This window comes from Pseudophryne corroboree, chromosome 3 (assembly GCF_028390025.1).
Source record: "Pseudophryne corroboree isolate aPseCor3 chromosome 3, aPseCor3.hap2, whole genome shotgun sequence".
Lineage (NCBI taxonomy): Eukaryota > Metazoa > Chordata > Amphibia > Anura > Myobatrachidae > Pseudophryne > Pseudophryne corroboree.
Window position 1 is genome coordinate 542,915,597 of NC_086446.1, and position 17,692 is coordinate 542,933,288.

At 44.5% G+C, this 17,692-nt stretch overlaps 1 protein-coding gene across 1 annotated transcript; it reads left to right on the forward strand.

Annotated features, from left to right (window-relative positions):
• Nucleotides 1-4,006: 4,006 nt before the first annotated feature.
• On the forward strand, nucleotides 4,007-6,304 carry NPB (neuropeptide B). The gene is made up of 2 exons (XM_063963667.1): nucleotides 4,007-4,350; nucleotides 6,027-6,304. Exons 1-2 carry the CDS (start codon nucleotides 4,069-4,071, stop codon nucleotides 6,153-6,155), a joined length of 411 nt encoding a protein of 136 aa, XP_063819737.1. The 5' UTR covers nucleotides 4,007-4,068; the 3' UTR covers nucleotides 6,156-6,304.
• The last annotated feature ends 11,388 nt before the right edge of the window (nucleotides 6,305-17,692 follow it).

Below are 17,692 nucleotides of genomic sequence, written 5' to 3' on the forward strand. Positions count from 1 at the left end.
TCCTTAAGGTTCCAGATTTCGGCCTTCTTCCAGAAGCAATTGGCGTCTCTTCCTGAGGTTCAGACTTTTTTGAAAGGTGTTCTGCATATACAACCGCCCTTTGTGCCTCCTACGGCACCTTGGGATCTCAACGTTGTGTTGCAGTTCCTCCAGTCGGATTGGTTTGAGCCCTAACAGGCAGTAGACGTTGAGTTTCTTACGTGGAAAACAGTTACACTGTTGGCTCTGGCTTCGGCCAGGCGGGTGTCGGAACTGGGGGCACTGTCTCACAAGAACCCTTACTTGATTTTTCATAAAGATCGTGCTGAACTCAGAACTCGTCAGCAGTTTTTTTCCGAAGGGGGTGTCTGCTTTTCATATCAACCAACCTATTGTGGTTCCGGTAATTACTGACACCTCTCCTTCAAAGTCCTTGGATGTCGTGAGGGCTTTGAAAATTTATGTGAAGCGGACGGCTTGTCACAGGAAATCTGACTTGCTGTTCATGCTCTATGATCCCAATAAAATTGGGTGTCCTGCTTCAAAGCAATCTATTGCTCACTGGATCAGACTTACTGTCCAGCATGCTTACTCTACAGCAGGATTACCGGTTCCTAGATCGGTACAGGCCCACTCTGCTAGGTCGGTGGGTTTCTCCTGGGCGGCTGCCCGGGGTGTCTCGGCTTTACAGCTCTGCCGAGCGGCTACTTGGTCGGTTCAAACACGTTTGCTAAGTTCTAAAAGTTTGATACTTTGGCCACCGAGTACCTTCAGTTTGGTCAATCTGTTCTGCAGGAACCTCAGCACTCTCCAGCCCGGTTTGGGAGCTTTGGTACATCCCCATGGTACTAATGTGGACCCCAGTATCCTCTACTTTGTGTGTGCTGGTTCGAATCTCACCACTGTTCAGTTAAATCCTTCTCTCGAAGTATGTCCGTCTCCTCGGGCACAGTTTCTAGACTGAGTCTGGTAGGAGGGGCATAGAGGGAGGAGCCAGCCCACACTATTTCTTAAAGTGCACATGGCTCCTAGTGGACCCGTCTATACCCCATGGGGTCTAATGTGGACCCCAGTATCCTCTACGGACTACGAGAAAAGGATTTACCGGTAGGTAATTTAAAATCCTTATTTTTACCTCTCCTGGTGTGTCTACCTTGTTGCATACCTTTGTGTCATCTGCAAAAAGGCATATTTTCCCTTTAATGCCATTTGCAATGTCACCAATAAAGATATTAAAAAGCACTGGTCCAAATACAGATCCTTGGGATCCCACTGGTAACATTTCCCTCCTGTGAATGCACTCCATTTACAACTCTCCGTTTTCTGTCCTGAAACCAAGATCTTATCCACTCAACCATCTTAGTATCCAATCCCAAGCTTTCGAGTTTATTTATCAGTCTGCATCAAAAGCCTTACTGAAGTCTAGATAAGCTACTGCATATCTACGGCTCCACCTTTATCTATTACTTTAGTCTCGCAGTCCAAAAAGTCAATAAGGTTTGTTTGATAGAGTCCCAAGTTCACCTTACGTGATAGAGAAGACGCTCTATGTGAAAAGATGGACGTGCACACAAATAAACAGTTCATGATGCAACTGACAAAAAAGCGCATGTTGTCTTCACGTTCATATTTGCATTTGGCCTAGTATGTTTACACTTGGATACGGTTATCATAGGCGTGCGCAGCACATTTTATTAGGGGGTGCACCGTCGGAGGGGTGTATCTAGCACCACCTTTTGGGCGTGTTAGCACTATCTATTGACGTCAACGCAATATAAAATATCCACCCTTGTGCCAATCCTAATAAAGCAGATACATTGTCAGATGTTGTGGTGTGCACCAAACAAACACCCCTGATGGCACTCACTGTAATTACACTGCTCCTCCTCAGCCTGGTCTGGCTGCCCCTCTCTTTCCCCTGCAAGCTGCAGCAGCTTACTTACAAGTCAGTCACTCACTGACACTGACACTCGCAGACTAGTACTGCTGCTGCTGGAAAAACGAGTGACGTGTTAATGTTACTGCCGGCCGCCTGCCAGTTTTGAATTTGTCTTCCTAAGAGGAACGCTGGCTGCATGCTGATCCTCATCAGTGTCTGGCGTTGGCATAACATAGAAGGAGAGAGGTGGGCATGTGGCGGGTGGGCGGTGGCATCCTTGATTAACCCAGGCGTCCGGTCAGTAATGCAGTCCTGACAGGGTAGACAGAGGGGACAGTAATCAGCCTGCTCGGCGATCGCTGCATCAGGCATGTGAGATCGGGGTGCCAGACATTAGGGGGTGCCTGTGCGCACCAGGCACCCCCCCTGCGCACACCTATGACGGTTATCTAACGCCACCAAATTGTCACTTCACACAAGCGTCTGTAGTGCCGGCAGTTGTGTTTGATGTCTTCTGCACAGTACAGATCGATCAATCCCTATAAAGACATGGTTGCACTGCTAGCAGTAACCACGTCACACTGACCACTGTGACTGGAGTGTGTGCCCTGCATTCCACATCCACATGGCAAGTACTGACAGCGTGGTTCTCCTAGTGATCTATTGGTTACCACAATGAGGTACATTCACCTGATCTCCGCAGTGAACCTCAGGTGGTTGTATAACAGAAACTGGATACTATCCATGACGGCATTTACTTTCCTAACTGCAAGTGTCAGACATATATACAGTACTGTAAATTCCAGGCTACAATCATGGTTTTGATTTTATAAAACATCGACTCTCAATCAATCTCTAAATACTTTGCCTTAAAGATTTTTCTTAAAAGTCAAAATTGTCACTATACCGATTGCTGATCACTGTGTCAGTGTTCCTTGTGTCCCCATGTACTGTATGTGATGAATATTTCACTGTGAATCACATAATGATTATGTTTATGAATGCACATTGTTTGGAGGGCTCCTTACAGTGTCATAAAAAGCTGTAAAGAAATGTGTATTCCAAGCAGCGTAAATGAGATTTTCAAATGATGGTGTTAAATGTTCATACGGAACAGCTGTGTTCCCTGGCTGCCCTTGGGGGAGTGAATGGAGCCAGCTTCATGGAAAGCGCAACATATCAATATTTTAACGTGCAGATCTGCATGTGGAGGCATTTGGGGACCGTGATAACTACTGTAGTCAGTAGCAAACGTCAGATGAACTTTAATTTGTAAAATAAAGAATCATGCACGTTACCAATTCATAACATAAAGTACATAAATTATGATGACTATAGTATTTTGTCGAGCGCATTTTGCTTACAGCATTCACTGGAAACCTGTGTTTCTACTGCTTGTGTTGAACTACAAGTTTCAGAATACTGTGACTACAGATTTTGGCAGGAACTTCCTGAGTTTTGTAAAAGCACAGGTGACATAAATGTGTGTAATAAGAGGGGGGCCCAGAGACGTGTGAGTCACTGCAATGCTGACAGCCCGTTCCAGCACATTTACTGAGATAAGAAGCAATCAATTAATCAGCTGTCGGATTACCTGGAAGTGTCAGACCATGACCAGTAGATATTGGAAATGATAAAAGGGTTAATATTCAGATAGCATGTTACGCAACCATGACAGCTGATGTAGGAGACATGGCATAAGCTCTATCGGTATTTCATGCAGATCAATGAAATGTTTATTGTTTGCAGTTTTTTTTTATTTTTTAGAAAAGCTCTAATTTGTGAAATTGAACAAAGTATGACCAAGATAAGTTTCAAGTAGGTTTTTCCTTTAAGAGAATACATTATAAGCCTTTTTCCCCCTCTCAGTTTTCCTTAACTTGGGGAGCCACGTACTGTGCATGCAGTATCTGTCACTATGAAGCTTGCCTTTTTGGGTCAATTGTCACACTGTAATAAGAAGTAGCAATTCTTTATCACTTGCTAACAAGTCGAATTAGATTTGGTACTTGCCAGAACATCTTCATATACATAGCCCTGGGCGTCTCACTGATTTCCTAACTATCACAGAGCTGTCATAGGTTTAATAATTCCCCCCCTCCCCTCCTGGTTTGAGCTGGCATGCACATCCCACTCCTCTATAAAAGTGAGCCACACTTCCCTCACTCAGAACTGCACCCCACACCAGCTGCAAGCACTAGACGCTCATCATGCTGTCTCTGGGATCCCGCTCCTCACTGCGACTGACTGTGTTATGCAGTGCCCTAGCTCTGCTGCTTTCTTGCCAGGGCACAAATGCCTGGTATAAACAGTCTACTGGCCCCAGCTACTACTCTGTGGGGAGAGCATCGGGGCTGCTCTCTGGTATCCGCCGATCCCCTGACATCCGCCGTTCTGAGCCTGAAAGTGCAGGGGAGAGCAACGAGAATATGGAGGACAATTTCTTGAACACCTTTGGGAGCCAACGACAAGGATCTGTGCTCAAGAGCATGGTGAGTATGTGATAATATAGTCCTATTTTCTTCTAAGGACGTATTTCCCAACTTAGCCTCCAATTCATCCTAACAGTCCAGGTTTTAAGGGTATTCATGCTTTAGCAAAGGTTATTACCTTTTGGTTTAATCATCTGCTCAAGCATGGATTTCCTTAAAACCTGAACTGTTACCGTGCCTTGAGGACTGAAATTGGGGAACACTGTTCCAAGGTAATTTGTAGATATGTGATTACTATGCCACACAAGTATTGTTTCTATGGAAATAAGTATACCATATGAAACAGGTAGGTTTTTTTGTTTTGTTTGCCCTTCGTCTGTACGAGTTATGAATTAGACTGTCCAAATGAATCCACAAAACATTTAAGAAAACTGGTGACACATGCAGATAAAACAATATATACCTGCTTATGCATATAGCAAACACTGGGCAGTTTGTTCTTACACTGATGTTTATAATTGAACTATGACATGTCCTTACGCTACATCTCTCCTTCTGCTCCTGCAGTGCATTACGGTTTTTCTAAGGTGCAAATTACGCCTTTTTTAATTTGCTCCTAAATGCATAAAACATTATTGGGGTTCTGTAACAGGTCCTAATTTTATAGGATCAGGGGAGATTTCAGCAAGATTAAATCAACCTTATAACTGATTGCCACTTTAAAATTAGAATAAATCTTGCAGAAATTCCACTGGTGCATAAAGTCAGAACCGATTACAGATCCCCCTATGTGTGCAGGAGTCTGTAATACAAACAACATAGCTGGAAAACAGGAGTATACTGAACTTTCTGGCAGCTATACAGCATCATAACACATGTGGGGGGGGGGATTCAAATGTTTGAAAAGTCAGTTGGGTGTCTGTTTTTTCCTGTCTAATAGACAGGAAAAAACACACCCAACCGACTTTTCAAACATTTGAATCCCCCCTTAATGTCTTATGCAGTGAGTGTTACCTGTACGCTAAGCACAAGGTAAAACAGATTACTTTCAGCATAGTGGAGGAATACAGTTCTATCATGCACACATGTTGCTTCTATAATCAGGAACTGCAGGGACTACAACTCAGAGGATGGCACTTTAGTTCCCTGCCATCTATATGAAGTGCTACATTGTTCATACAGATCAGTGGTTCCCAAACTGTGTCCTCAAGGACCTACAACAGTTCACATTTGTCAGGTCTCCTCACAGAATCACAAGTGTAAAACTCCACCTGTGGATCTTTTAAAATGTGTCCGTGAGTAATGAATACACCTGTGCACCTGTTAGGTGACCTGGAAAACATGAACTGTTGGGGATCATGGAGGACAGAGTTTGGGAACCACTGATAAAGATGGACCTCTCAGAGTACCTGTTATTACCCAGTCTCATTTTATTACTGTTTGTTCCCAAATGAAAAGTGCTATGGGATATTCTAGCACTATATAAATATGTTCATAATAATGGAGCAGGGTATAAACTAAATAAGTAATCCCTTGTACATGAACCCAAACAGCAGATACCTTGTGTTCAGAGAGACAGTGTTGATAGAGTGTATTTGGGGAAAAGTAAAAGATGACTTCATCTGTACAATGACGGGATTTGTTGGCTGTTACGTTTTCAATAATAACATGTGACGCTGCCTATCTGCCTCATTCTTTACACTGTCTGCCACTCATATCTCCTCTTTGTCCCAAAGGCGCTGTGTGTGAAAGATGTCTCTCCGAACCTGCACAGCTGTGAGCTTCTCCCCGACACTTCCAACACCTTCCAGTGCAAGGCTCAGATTTACCTCTCACTGGACAGTTCGGACTGTCTCAACCCCTGACCCTCCTCTACCCTTAGAGACTCTGCCATGCACCGATCCCATACCTTTATCTTGGGGGCCACACACTTGTGTAGATTTGTACTTGATTCTGTATCTGCTGCATTAGAACATATTTGTTTAACTAATAAACTGAATAACTGGTGACTTGCCTTCCTGTGTCTGTGTGTTTCAATATGTGCTGGTGGCAATAAAAGCATTACCTACATATTTGTAAGTCTGATTCGGACTTAGACCAGTGCTATGCCCAGGTGCACGTTACTAACACGGATTTCCCATCCCATGCTTAGTGCAGAAACAAGTGGTCCATGGTGATCATCCCTGAAAACAGCTGTGACACTGTGCAATCTTATACCAATGCAGAAGACATCCTCTAGAGCAGTAGATCAAAAATCAACCCTCAAGTACCCCCAATGGGTCATGGATAATTACTGACCCAGCAAAATAGATGAACTCACCTGTACGCAATTTACAAACATGACCTGCTGGGGCTACTGGCGTTAAAAAACAAAAACAAAACCCTGCCCTAGAGCAGGTATTCCCAATTACGGTCCTCAAAGCACACTAAGGGGGAATTCAAATGTTTGAAAAGTCAGGTGGGTGTCTGTTTTTTCCTGTCTATTAGATAGGAAAAAAACAGACACCCAACTGACTTTTCAAACAATTGAATACCCCCCTAACAGTCCAAGTTTTAAGGATAACCATACCTGAGCACAAATGACTTAAGTAGTATCTCAGTTATTTGAATTTAACCATCTGGACTGTTAGGGGGGAATTCAAATGTTTGAAAATTCGGCTGGGTGACTGTTTTTTTCCAGTCTATTAGATAGGAAAAAAGAGACCCAACTGACTTTTCAAACAATTGAATATCCCCTTAGTGTAGCTTGAAGATCGAGCTTTGGAAACTCTCAGTGGGGCAGATGTATTAAGCCTGGAGAAGTGATAAAGCAGTGATAAGTGCAAGGTGATAACGCACCAGCCAATCAGTACCTAGCTGTCAGTTATATATTGGAGCTGATTGGCTGCTGCGTTATCACCTTGTACTTATCACTGCTTTATCACTTCTCCATGCTTAATACATCTGCCCCACTGTGCTGAAGGGTGGGTGGTATATGTAAAACCTGTAATAATAAGAAAAATGCAAATACTTGCCTCCAGGGTTAGAATCCATATAAAATAAACAGACTGTAGGTAATCCATCCTCTGTGTCATAACATATATTTATGTTCTGAAACTCAGCCGCAAGAAGTGGATCTGACAGTTGCAGTCTGTCAGTACAAAATTCCTTTTTACACATCATGTAAATTCACCGTCCACCCCCCCCCCCCCCCTCCTCCGGCTTCCATCTACAGGAATCTAAATGCGCATAATAATCTTGCCTCATGTGGTTTACTCACATTTTACATTGGCTCTGACAGAAATCAAATCACATCAAACAATCTCATTTAGTTTTAGCTCCTGTAACTTAATGCATAAATAAAAAGTCTTTTCCCAAATGCTTCTTCTGTTGGATATTTTCTCATAAACAGACACCTGCCAAGGAGTCTTAGCCAAGGAGTCCTCCAGAGACCAAAATTTCAGCGTTGTATTCCGGGAACGAGACCCTAATAAAAGGAGAAAATAATTAGCAACGTATCCGTATGTGGGAGCTAGTGTCTGCAGTGACAATCATTACTTTCATAGTTTGTTGGCTGAGGAAGTAGAAGTATGACCCCTCCTCAAGAATAACACTTGGTGACATTATCAGCTAGCCACTGGCAGAGTGATTAGCAGACCGGTAACAAGGGTCATGGTACATCTAATGTGCAGCTTTAATCATCAGATCAATTCAGAAGCAATTTTCCACTTTATGATTGGAATAATGAAGAAAACTGAATTTATATATTCGGCTTGCTGTCACCTAGATGGGAGGGGGAGAATTCCAGGCTTCTGTGGGCATTTTATTTTTTTGTGGGGGAGCAGTGATTATTCCATCACTAGTAATGAGACAAGGTTACATGAAAGGAAGGGAGGAGGAAAGCAGTAGCGTGAAAGTAAAAGGAGATAAATGTGGGTTTGTTGAAAGATGAAACAAAGTGGCCAGGAGGGAATGATAAGAGTGAGGAGCAGAGAATATAAGTGAGAAACATCATTTCAAGTAGAAGACAATGACGCAAAGAGGAAGGAGAGACAGGAGAGGCAGGAAGGGATGTGCAGTGGCAACTAAAAAACAACCACAAAGGAATTCTGAGGACATTAAGACGTGGGTAACTAGCGACAAATAATTTAGACTGTAAGCTCTCACGTAGACCCTCTCCCCTTATGTTCTTTTCCTTCCCTCACTTGTACCATCATCTACTCCCCACTACCTTCAATGTCACCAAACCGTTGGGTTCTGCCGCCCTGCTGCTTATTTGGGTAACATAACAATTGATGCAGCAATGTATATAAACAATGTCCATATCCTGCAATCTACTGTACTGTAAAGATGCATACACACTGGCCGATACATATCGGCAGTTTAGTTGAATGGACGATATATCGATGGTCCATCGGCCAGTGTGTACCAGTGATATGTCTGTGAACAACGTCGTTCACAGACATCGCGTCAGCTCTGCAGCACAGCCGATATGTCTACAGATATATTGGCACATTGTGCTGTGTGTACGGGCGGTTAGCTGAGCGCCCGTATACTCTCTGCACGAGCTGGTGGTGATTTACAGCACAACTGCATGTAAATGGCCACCCAGTTGGTGACATCAGTCACGTCGGATCAGGCAGTGTGTATGAACAATACACTGCCCAATCCGTCTGTAGATATATCTGCAGATATATCTATTAAGTGTGTACCCAGCATGTGACACTTTTATCTTGTTTTGTTTCTGTTTATGGACTGTAAGCTGAAAGGTGCTGCAGAGCCCTTGTGGTGCCATATAAATAAAGGATAATAATAACACAACATAACCAAGTTACCTTTAACTACTTGAAATTACATCGGACAGGTTGAGGGTACAGAAGAAAGGGCCGCCTTTGACCATTAAGTGTCCCAAGGAGAGGAATACACACCGTTATTGGCTGTCTGTCACAAGTTGCCGGTGAACCATTTAGCCTGCGATCAAATTATCCCACTTAAACCTCCCCCTGCACTTGGAACACTGCCCGGCTGGGCACTGCTCACTTGAGCTGGGGGATCTGCACGGCGGTCCGGCGCATCCACACTGTGCCGCACTGAAGGGAACGGTTCCTACCTGAACGTACCGCTGACGGATGTCTCACCCATGCACAGGGTGATAACAAGCGGCTTTCAACTACTTATCCCGTGCAGTAAGGGAGTACAATGTCTCAGTGAGTAACAGCAACCGGTTGGTTTTATTATTCCTGTTTGCTCCATGGAAACAGCTATCTAATTTTGGACACTTTCATATGGTCATAGACGTTAATTACATCATTTGGAGGATTTATTCCCATTTGAACTGTGAGATATGGAATTATTTTGAGAGACTAATTCTATCCAACAGAGAGTGGCTCTCTCCTATATTTCAGCGTCCCTTTCACACACTAACATATTATATGTATGCATCTATAGAGGCTTATAATACCTCAGTTATATGCTTTGTGAATTGTTGTGGTCTTTTAGTAAGTCTGTCATTGTTTTTATGTTAATAAATTGCTTTTTATCAACATCATTGCTATTGTGCGCCGACCTGGTGGTTTGTTTTAGTAACATCTGTTAAGAACTGATTTGGGCTGTATATAAATGTGAGTGATCACATAATGCTTGAGTCTACTTAGCACGCGCAGGTCTAGGGGAACATGGCGCCCGCGACTTGTTCTCGTGGACATCTCCAGTGCACATGCACAAAGCACTCAAAAATGGCCATTTTTCTAGTGATTTGTACCCACACTGCAGGGCTGCCGCCACTGAGGGGTGAGTATAATACAGTTGTGCTCATAAGTTTACATACCCTAGCAGAATTTGGGATTTTCTGGCCATTTGTCAGAGAATATGAATGATAACTCACAAACTTTTCTTTCACTCATGGTTAGTGGTTGGGTGGAGCCATTTATTGTCAAACAACTGTGTTTACTCTTTTTAAATCATAATGACAACAGAAACTACCCAAATGCCCCTGATCAAAAGTTTACATACCCCAGTTCTTAATACCGTGTATTGCCCCCTTTAACATCAATGACAGCTTGAAGTCTTTTGTGGTAGTTGTGGATGAGGCTCTTTATTTTCTCAGATGGTAAAGCTGCCCAATCTTCTTGGCAAAAAGCCTCCAGTTCCTGTAAATTCTTTGGCTGTCTTGCATGAACTGCACGTTTGAGATCTCCCCAGAGTGGCTCAATGATATTGAGGTCAGGAGACTGAGATGGCCACTCCAGAACCTTCACTTTATTCTGCGGTAGCCAATGACAAGTCGACTTGGCCTTGTGTTTTGGATCATTGTCATGTTGGAACGTCCAAGTACGTCCCATGCGCAGCTTCCGGGCTGATGAGTGCAAATTTTCCTCCAGTATTTTCTGATAACATGCTGCATTCATCTTCCCATCAATATTGACCAAGTTTCCAGTGCCTTTGTAGCTCACACATCCCCAAAACATCAGCGATCCACCTCCGTGTTTCACAGTAGGAATGGTGTACCTTTCATCATAGGCCTCGTTGACTCCTCTCCAAATGTAACGTTTATGGTTGTGGCCAAAAAGTTCAATTTTGGTCTCATCACTCCAAATGACTTTGTTCCAGAAGTTTTGAGGCTTGTCTCTGTGCTGTTTGGAGTATTGTAAGCGGGATGCTTTGTGGCATTTGCATAGTAATGGCTTTCTTCTGGCGACTCGAACATGCAGCCCATTTTTCTTTAAATGCCTCCTTATTGTGCATCTTGAAACAACCACACCACTTTTTTTCAGAGTTCAGAAGTTATTTGTGGATTTTTCTTTGCATCCCGAACAATTTTCCTGGCAGTTGTGGCTGAAATTTTTGTTGGTCTACCTGACCGTGATTTGGTTTCCACAGAATCCCTCATTTTCCACTTCTTATTTAGAGTTTGAACACTGCTGATTGGCATTCTCAATTACTTGGATATCTTTTTATATCCCTTTCCTGTTTTATGCAGTTCAATTACCTTTTCCAGCAGATCCTTTGACAATTCTTTTGCTTTCCCCATGACTCAGAATCCAGACACGTCAGTGCAGCACTGGATGAAAGATGCAAGGGTCTTTCAGGAGTCCAGAAACTCACTGACCTTTTATACACACACACTGATTACAAGCAAACAGATCACAGGTGAGGACGGTTACCTTTAGTAGCCATTCAAACCCGTTTGTCAACTTGTGTGCATGTTATCAGGCCAAAATCTCCAGGGTATGAAAACTTTTGATCAGGGTAATTTGGGTAGTTTCTGTTGTCATTATGATTTAAAAAGAGGAAACACAGTTGTTTGACAATAAATGGCTTCACCCAACCACTAACCATGAGTGAAAGAAAAGTTTGTGTGTTATCATTCATATTCTCTGACAAATGGCCAGAAAATCACAAATTCTGCTAGGGTATGTAAACTTATGAGCACAACTGTATATATGTGCGGTGTGGGCCCCCCGGACCACAGGGCCCGTGTGCACCGCACACACTGCACCCATTATAGAAACGCCTATGGGAATGGTCCTTCCTACCTGGGCTAAAAATATCCCCATTTTAGGGGTATATTTACTAAAGTGCGGGTTTTTAATAGTGGAGATGTTGCCCATAGCAACCAGTTTCTAACTATTATTTTCTAGAAGGTGCTAGATAAATGATAAGTAAAATCTGATTGGTTGCTATGTGCAACATCTCCACTTCTAAAACCCATACTGTAGTAAATAAACACCTTAATGTCAACCTACTATTACTGACAAAAATATAAAAGGGTTACTTGTTACTGGGTGTCCACAGAACACTTACAAATCATCCACACACACACCGTCCAGCTTTACATGGATGCAAAACTGACATGCGGTTTACGTGGACACTTATTGGTGCATGAAATGCATGTGTATGTTTTGAGCAGCCTTCCCACACATTGGGAACTATTCCATTTTCTATGACATGACCGGAATACAGATAAATTTCACTTTGTTCTTCATCAGTCAACAAAAAACAAATCATACCATGCACAAAGTAATAACCTATTAATGAGAATAAATGAAATATTGAGAACCAAGTTGAATTCTCAGACTATTTCATGGAAATTACTACATTTTTTTTAGCTTAATGTTTAAGAGGCAAAGCTTGTTCTCTGTTCTGGTGCATTTATTAGTCACTTGTTCTATACTTTAAATATCTGCTATCATACATTCCTTACTAATACATTTAGAAATATTTATGACATTTATGTTGTTTACCTATAATCAAAAATACTGCATGTTATTGTTTTTATAATGCCAGAGTCTACTGCTTTGGAAAGATAGGCCCTTTATTTTATTTCCTGGTTCAGACAAGCATACATAATAACAACATGCTCATGAAGCAGTAAATAGACAACAGATAAATGTAAGGAAATTAGAACATTTGGAGACCTGGGGCTTTTATTGTGTTGATAAAATAAAGATAGGGAGATTGACTGGGGAGCAGGAGGGAAAAGTGGGGCATTGGGGAGACCTGAAGCTCAGCGGGAGAAGGAAGAGCTCTAGTCTAAACGTTATGCATCAGAGCACTGAAAAAGCTCTTAAGAAGAGGAAAGATGGGAAACAGAATGTTGTCCAAGGTCCCCAAGTCTTAATATACGAGTTTGCCAAATTCTTAATAATTGGCGTCATATATTACCTGCAATAGGAGTACCCAGGGCCGGTGCTAGGGTATTCGGCGCCCACCTGCAAACTCTAAATTTGCGCCCTCCCATATTTTACAAAGGGACAGCGCTCACCTTTGGTGTGTGTCGAAGAAAAGGGTGTGGTCTCACACAGAAGGGGCATGGCCACGTAATAGTACCCCCATTTCACCACACTGTAGCACATTCTTATTCACATTGCGCCCCTGCACCCTTTATATATTCAACTTGTGACCCTTACCCCCCCTTTAAATATTTAACTTGTGTCCCCCGTTCTTTCTTATATAATATATAATGCAGTGAGAAGCAGTCACAGAGAAAAATGTATGGGTAGAAAGAGTCAGGTGTAGGCAGGGGAGGTGCAGATGTGGAGATCTGTCACTTTCTAGGAACCTCAGATGCTGCTGGTCACACCTCCTGTACTGGTGCAGTGACGGTCCCTATCAGAGGCAGAGCAGCATGCATTGTGCAGGGCAAGCAGGAGTCAGTCACATGCACATCTGTGCATGTGTTATCCAGAACAGCCAATGGGAGAGAGCAGGGGCGGAGTCACTTGCCGGACAGCTGAAGTGAAGCCTCTGCTTAAGCCTACAGGACACGGCAGCAGGTAACCTCTACCTCCTTACCCACTACCCACCAGCAACCCGCGTCTCCCTCCACCATCAAACTACAACCTCCCTTCCCATCAAAGCAGCTGCAGTGGTGATCCTGGGCTGAACTTCACCAACACACACACCTACCTCAGCCTGGTGGTCGAGTGTGGCTCCGCCCCTTTTGTATGTGTGACCCGCCCCGTGTAGCTCCGCCCCCTTTTCAGTGATCACTGTCACTGGAGCAGGGGGGGGGGGTAGGGGGAGGCTTCAAGTTGCTGGCGCTGCTGCTTGTCATACAGTGACAGGCACAGCAGCCGGCAGCAGAGTGGACAGGGCGGCGTAGCAGCAGGGATGCAAAGCAGGAAGAGTGCCTCTCCAGCCAGGCGCCTACCTGCTTTGCATCCCTTTGCTGAAAGGGTAGCGCCGGCCCTGGGAGTACCATAATCAGTTTATCACAGCTGAAATAGATGGGGATTTTGAGACTTCTAGTTGAATCTTGGCTGACAGGTGGTGACAGGGCAGAATTTAGGTTTTGGTGGGCCCCTATTACTGTGTGGGTGATTCTGGGCAACTGACTCTTGTGTCCTCTTGTTAAGCTGGGTATACACTATATCATTGCGACACAGATCGCATATTGTGTATGCACTCATGGTGGTCCTTCATCTTATCTTCCCAGCCTTTTTGGTTAAATAATCAAGTCTTTTTGGTATAGTTACCAGTCCTGTGGATTTCTTTGGGTTTGTCCACTCTAGTAATGGTCCAAGTCTAGTTATGGACTCTATTGCAATGGTGAATGGATATTCCCTTTGTCCACAGGGGCTGTTGCTGGAATTCCCGGTGGTTATAGATGTCCAAACGTGATCCCAAAAACATTCCTGGCTGTGCTTAAGTTCCTGAGGCTGGCCACTAATGCGTTTCACTGTCTTTTAGCAGCTTTCTCAAAGAAACTATACCAAAAAGACTGGATTATTTAACTCAAAAGGTTTTTTCAGCGCATAAACTGTCCTTTTTCCCATACTAGCTTGTTACTATGCCTTGAGTAAAATTACTTTTCTCTTACGTCCTAGAGGATACTGGGGACTCCGTAAGGACCATGGGGGTATAGACGGGCTCCGCAGGAGATAGGGCACCTAAAAAGAACTTTGACTATGGGTGTGCACTGGCTCCTCCCTCTATGCCCCTCCTCCAGACCTCAGTTAGATCTTGTGCACAGAGGAGAATGGGTACACTGCAGAGAGCTCTCCAGAGTTTTCTGTGGAAAAAGAGTTTTGTTAGGTTTTTTATTTTCAGGGAGTCCTGTTGGCAACAGGCTCCCTGCATCGTGGGACCGAGGAGAGAGAAGCAGAGCTGGCTTGTCAAGTTGGGCACTGCTTCTAAGGCTACTGGACACCATTAGCTCCAGAGGGAGTCGGAACACAGGTCTCACCTGGGGTTCGTCCCGGAGCCGCGCAGCCGTCCTCCTCACAGATGCCGAAGGTAGAAGCGGATACAGAAGACAGAAGACATCTTAGGCGGCAGAAGACATCAGATCTTCATGAGGTAAGGCGCCATTGCTCCCAGTCATACACACACAGAGCAGCACTGAAGGGTGCAGGGCGCAGGGGGGGGGGGGGGCGCCCTGGGCAGCAATAAACCTCACATTTTGGCACAAATACAGTGAGATTAGACTGCGGAGGCAGTAAATCTCTGATCCCCCCCGCCATTTTATTGAAAAATCACTGGGACCGAAGCCTGCGGTCGGGTGGGCGGGGCTTGATCCTTAGCACTAACCAGCGCAATTTTCTCCACAGAGGCTGCATGAGAAAGAAAACGCTGGCTCCCTGGTCTCTCCCCTGCTGAACACAGGCTGGAAAAAAGAGGAGGGGGGCACTTTGGCGACGCAGTGAGTGGGAATTGACATAATATATATAAAAAAGCGCTATCTGGATATATATATTTTTTTCCAGTGTTGTTAAGCGCTGGTGTGTGCTGGCATACTCTTTCTCTTCTCTCCTTAGGACCTGGTTGGGGTTTTGTCCCCTTATAGGTTAATCCCTGTGTGTGTCGACATGTCTGAGGCGGAAGGCTTCTCCAAGGAGGAGGTGGAGCAAATGAGTGGTGTGTCCCCGTCAGTTGTGCCGACTCCAGATTGGATGGACATGTGGCATACGTTGCATGCAAGTGTGGCATCTTTACATAAAAAGCTTGATAAGGCTGGTTTAGGGGGGACATCAGGCGGTCAATCCTCAGATTGGACCGACTCACAGGCCCCGTCGGGGTCTCAAAAGCGTCCCTTAACACAAGACACTACTACCGACACGGATTCTGATTCCAGTGTCGACTATGACGAAGTAAAATTGCACCCTAGGGTGACTAAAACCATTCAGTGTATGATTGTGGCAATAAGGGATGTGTTGCATATTGTGGATGAACCCTCGGTCCCCGACACAAGGGTACACATGTTTAAGGAAAATAAACAGATTATTCATTTTCCCACATCTCATGAATTAAATGAGTTCTTTGGAAAAGCTTGGGAGACTCCGGATAAGAGACCGCAGATCCCCAAAATAATTTTTATGGCATACCCTTTCCCTAAGCAGGACAGGGAGATTTGGGAATCACCCCCCACTGTGGACAAGGCCCTGACGCGCTTGTCCAAGAAAGTGGCGCTACCGTCTCCTGACACAGCGGCCCTTAAGGACCCTGCAGATCGCAGGCAAAAAACTACCTTAAAGGGTATTTATTCTCATACGGGTGCTGTGTTAAGACCGACGATTGCGTCGGCATGGGTGTGTAGCGCAATTGCAGCTTGGACAGATGAGCTGACAGATCAATTTGATACTATGAATAAGGATACTATATTCCTAACTCTAGCCCATATAAAAGACGCAGTCTTATTTATGAGGGATGCTCAAAGGGACATTGGATTGCTAGCTTCTAGGGCCAATGCCATGTCTATCTCAGCGAGAGGATCCTTATGGACTCGCCAATGGACGGGTGATGCGGATTCCAAAAAACATATGGAAGTACTACCCTATAAGGGTGATGTATTGTTTGGGGATGGGCTGACGGACCTGGTTTCCACAGCTACCGCAGGTAAATCAAATTTTTTACCATATATTCCCCAACAGCAAAAGAAAGCAACACCCTATCAGATGCAGTCCTTTCGGTCGCTCAAGTCCAAAAGAGGTCGGGGATCCTCTTTCCTCGCCAGAGGTAAGGGCAGAGGCAAGAGAGCACCTGCTTCGGCAGGTGTCCAGGAACAAAAGTCCTCCCCGGCTGCTCCAAAAACCACAGCATGACGCTGGGACTCCCCTGAGGGAGTCCGCACCGGTGGGGGCACGTCTTCGACTTTTCAGTCAGGCCTGGGTCAGTTCGGACCTGAATCCCTGGGTGTTGGAAATAGTTTCCCAGGGTTACAAATTGGAATTCGAGGATGTGCCCCCGAGCCGATTTTTCATATCGGCCCTACCAGCTTCCACATCGGAAAGGGATGTAGTGTTAGCTGCAATTCAAACGCTGTGTATACAGCAAGTGATAATCAAGGTTCCCCTGCACCAGCAGGGAAGAGGTTACTATTCAACCCTATTTGTGGTCCCGAAACCGGACGGTTCGGTCAGACCGATTTTGAATCTGAAATCCCTAAACCTGTACATAAAAAGATTCAAATTCAAAATGGAATCTCTCAGAGCAATAATAGCCAACATGGAGGAGGGGGAGTTTATGGTGTCTCTGGACATAAAGGATGCGTACCTTCATGTCCCCATATATGCCCCCCATCAGGAATACTTGAGATTCGCTGTACAGGATTGTCATTACCAATTTCAGACATTGCCGTTTGGACTTTCCACGGCCCCGAGGATTTTCACCAAGATAATGGCGGAAATGATGGTGGTCCTGCGCAAGCATGGAGTCACAATTATCCCATACTTGGACGATCTCCTGATAAAAGCGAGATCAAGGGAGAAATTGCTGAGCAGTGTGGCGCTCTCTCTGAGAGTGCTCCAGCAACACGGTTGGATTCTAAATCTACCGAAGTCACAGTTGATTCCGACAACTCGACTACCGTTCCTAGGTATGATACTGGATACGGAACAAATGAAGGTCTTCCCCCCAATAGAGAAAGCCCAAGACATCCAGAACATGGTCAGAGACCTGCTAAAACCGAAAAGGGTGTCAGTTC

Coding starts and splice junctions, on each gene's coding strand:
- NPB (XM_063963667.1), top strand. CDS start 4,069: ATGCTGTCTCTGGGATCCCGCTCCTCACTGCGACTGACTGTGTTATGC. Junction 4,351..6,026: donor GATCTGTGCTCAAGAGCATG/GTGAGTATGTGA, acceptor TTTGTCCCAAAG/GCGCTGTGTGTGAAAGATGT.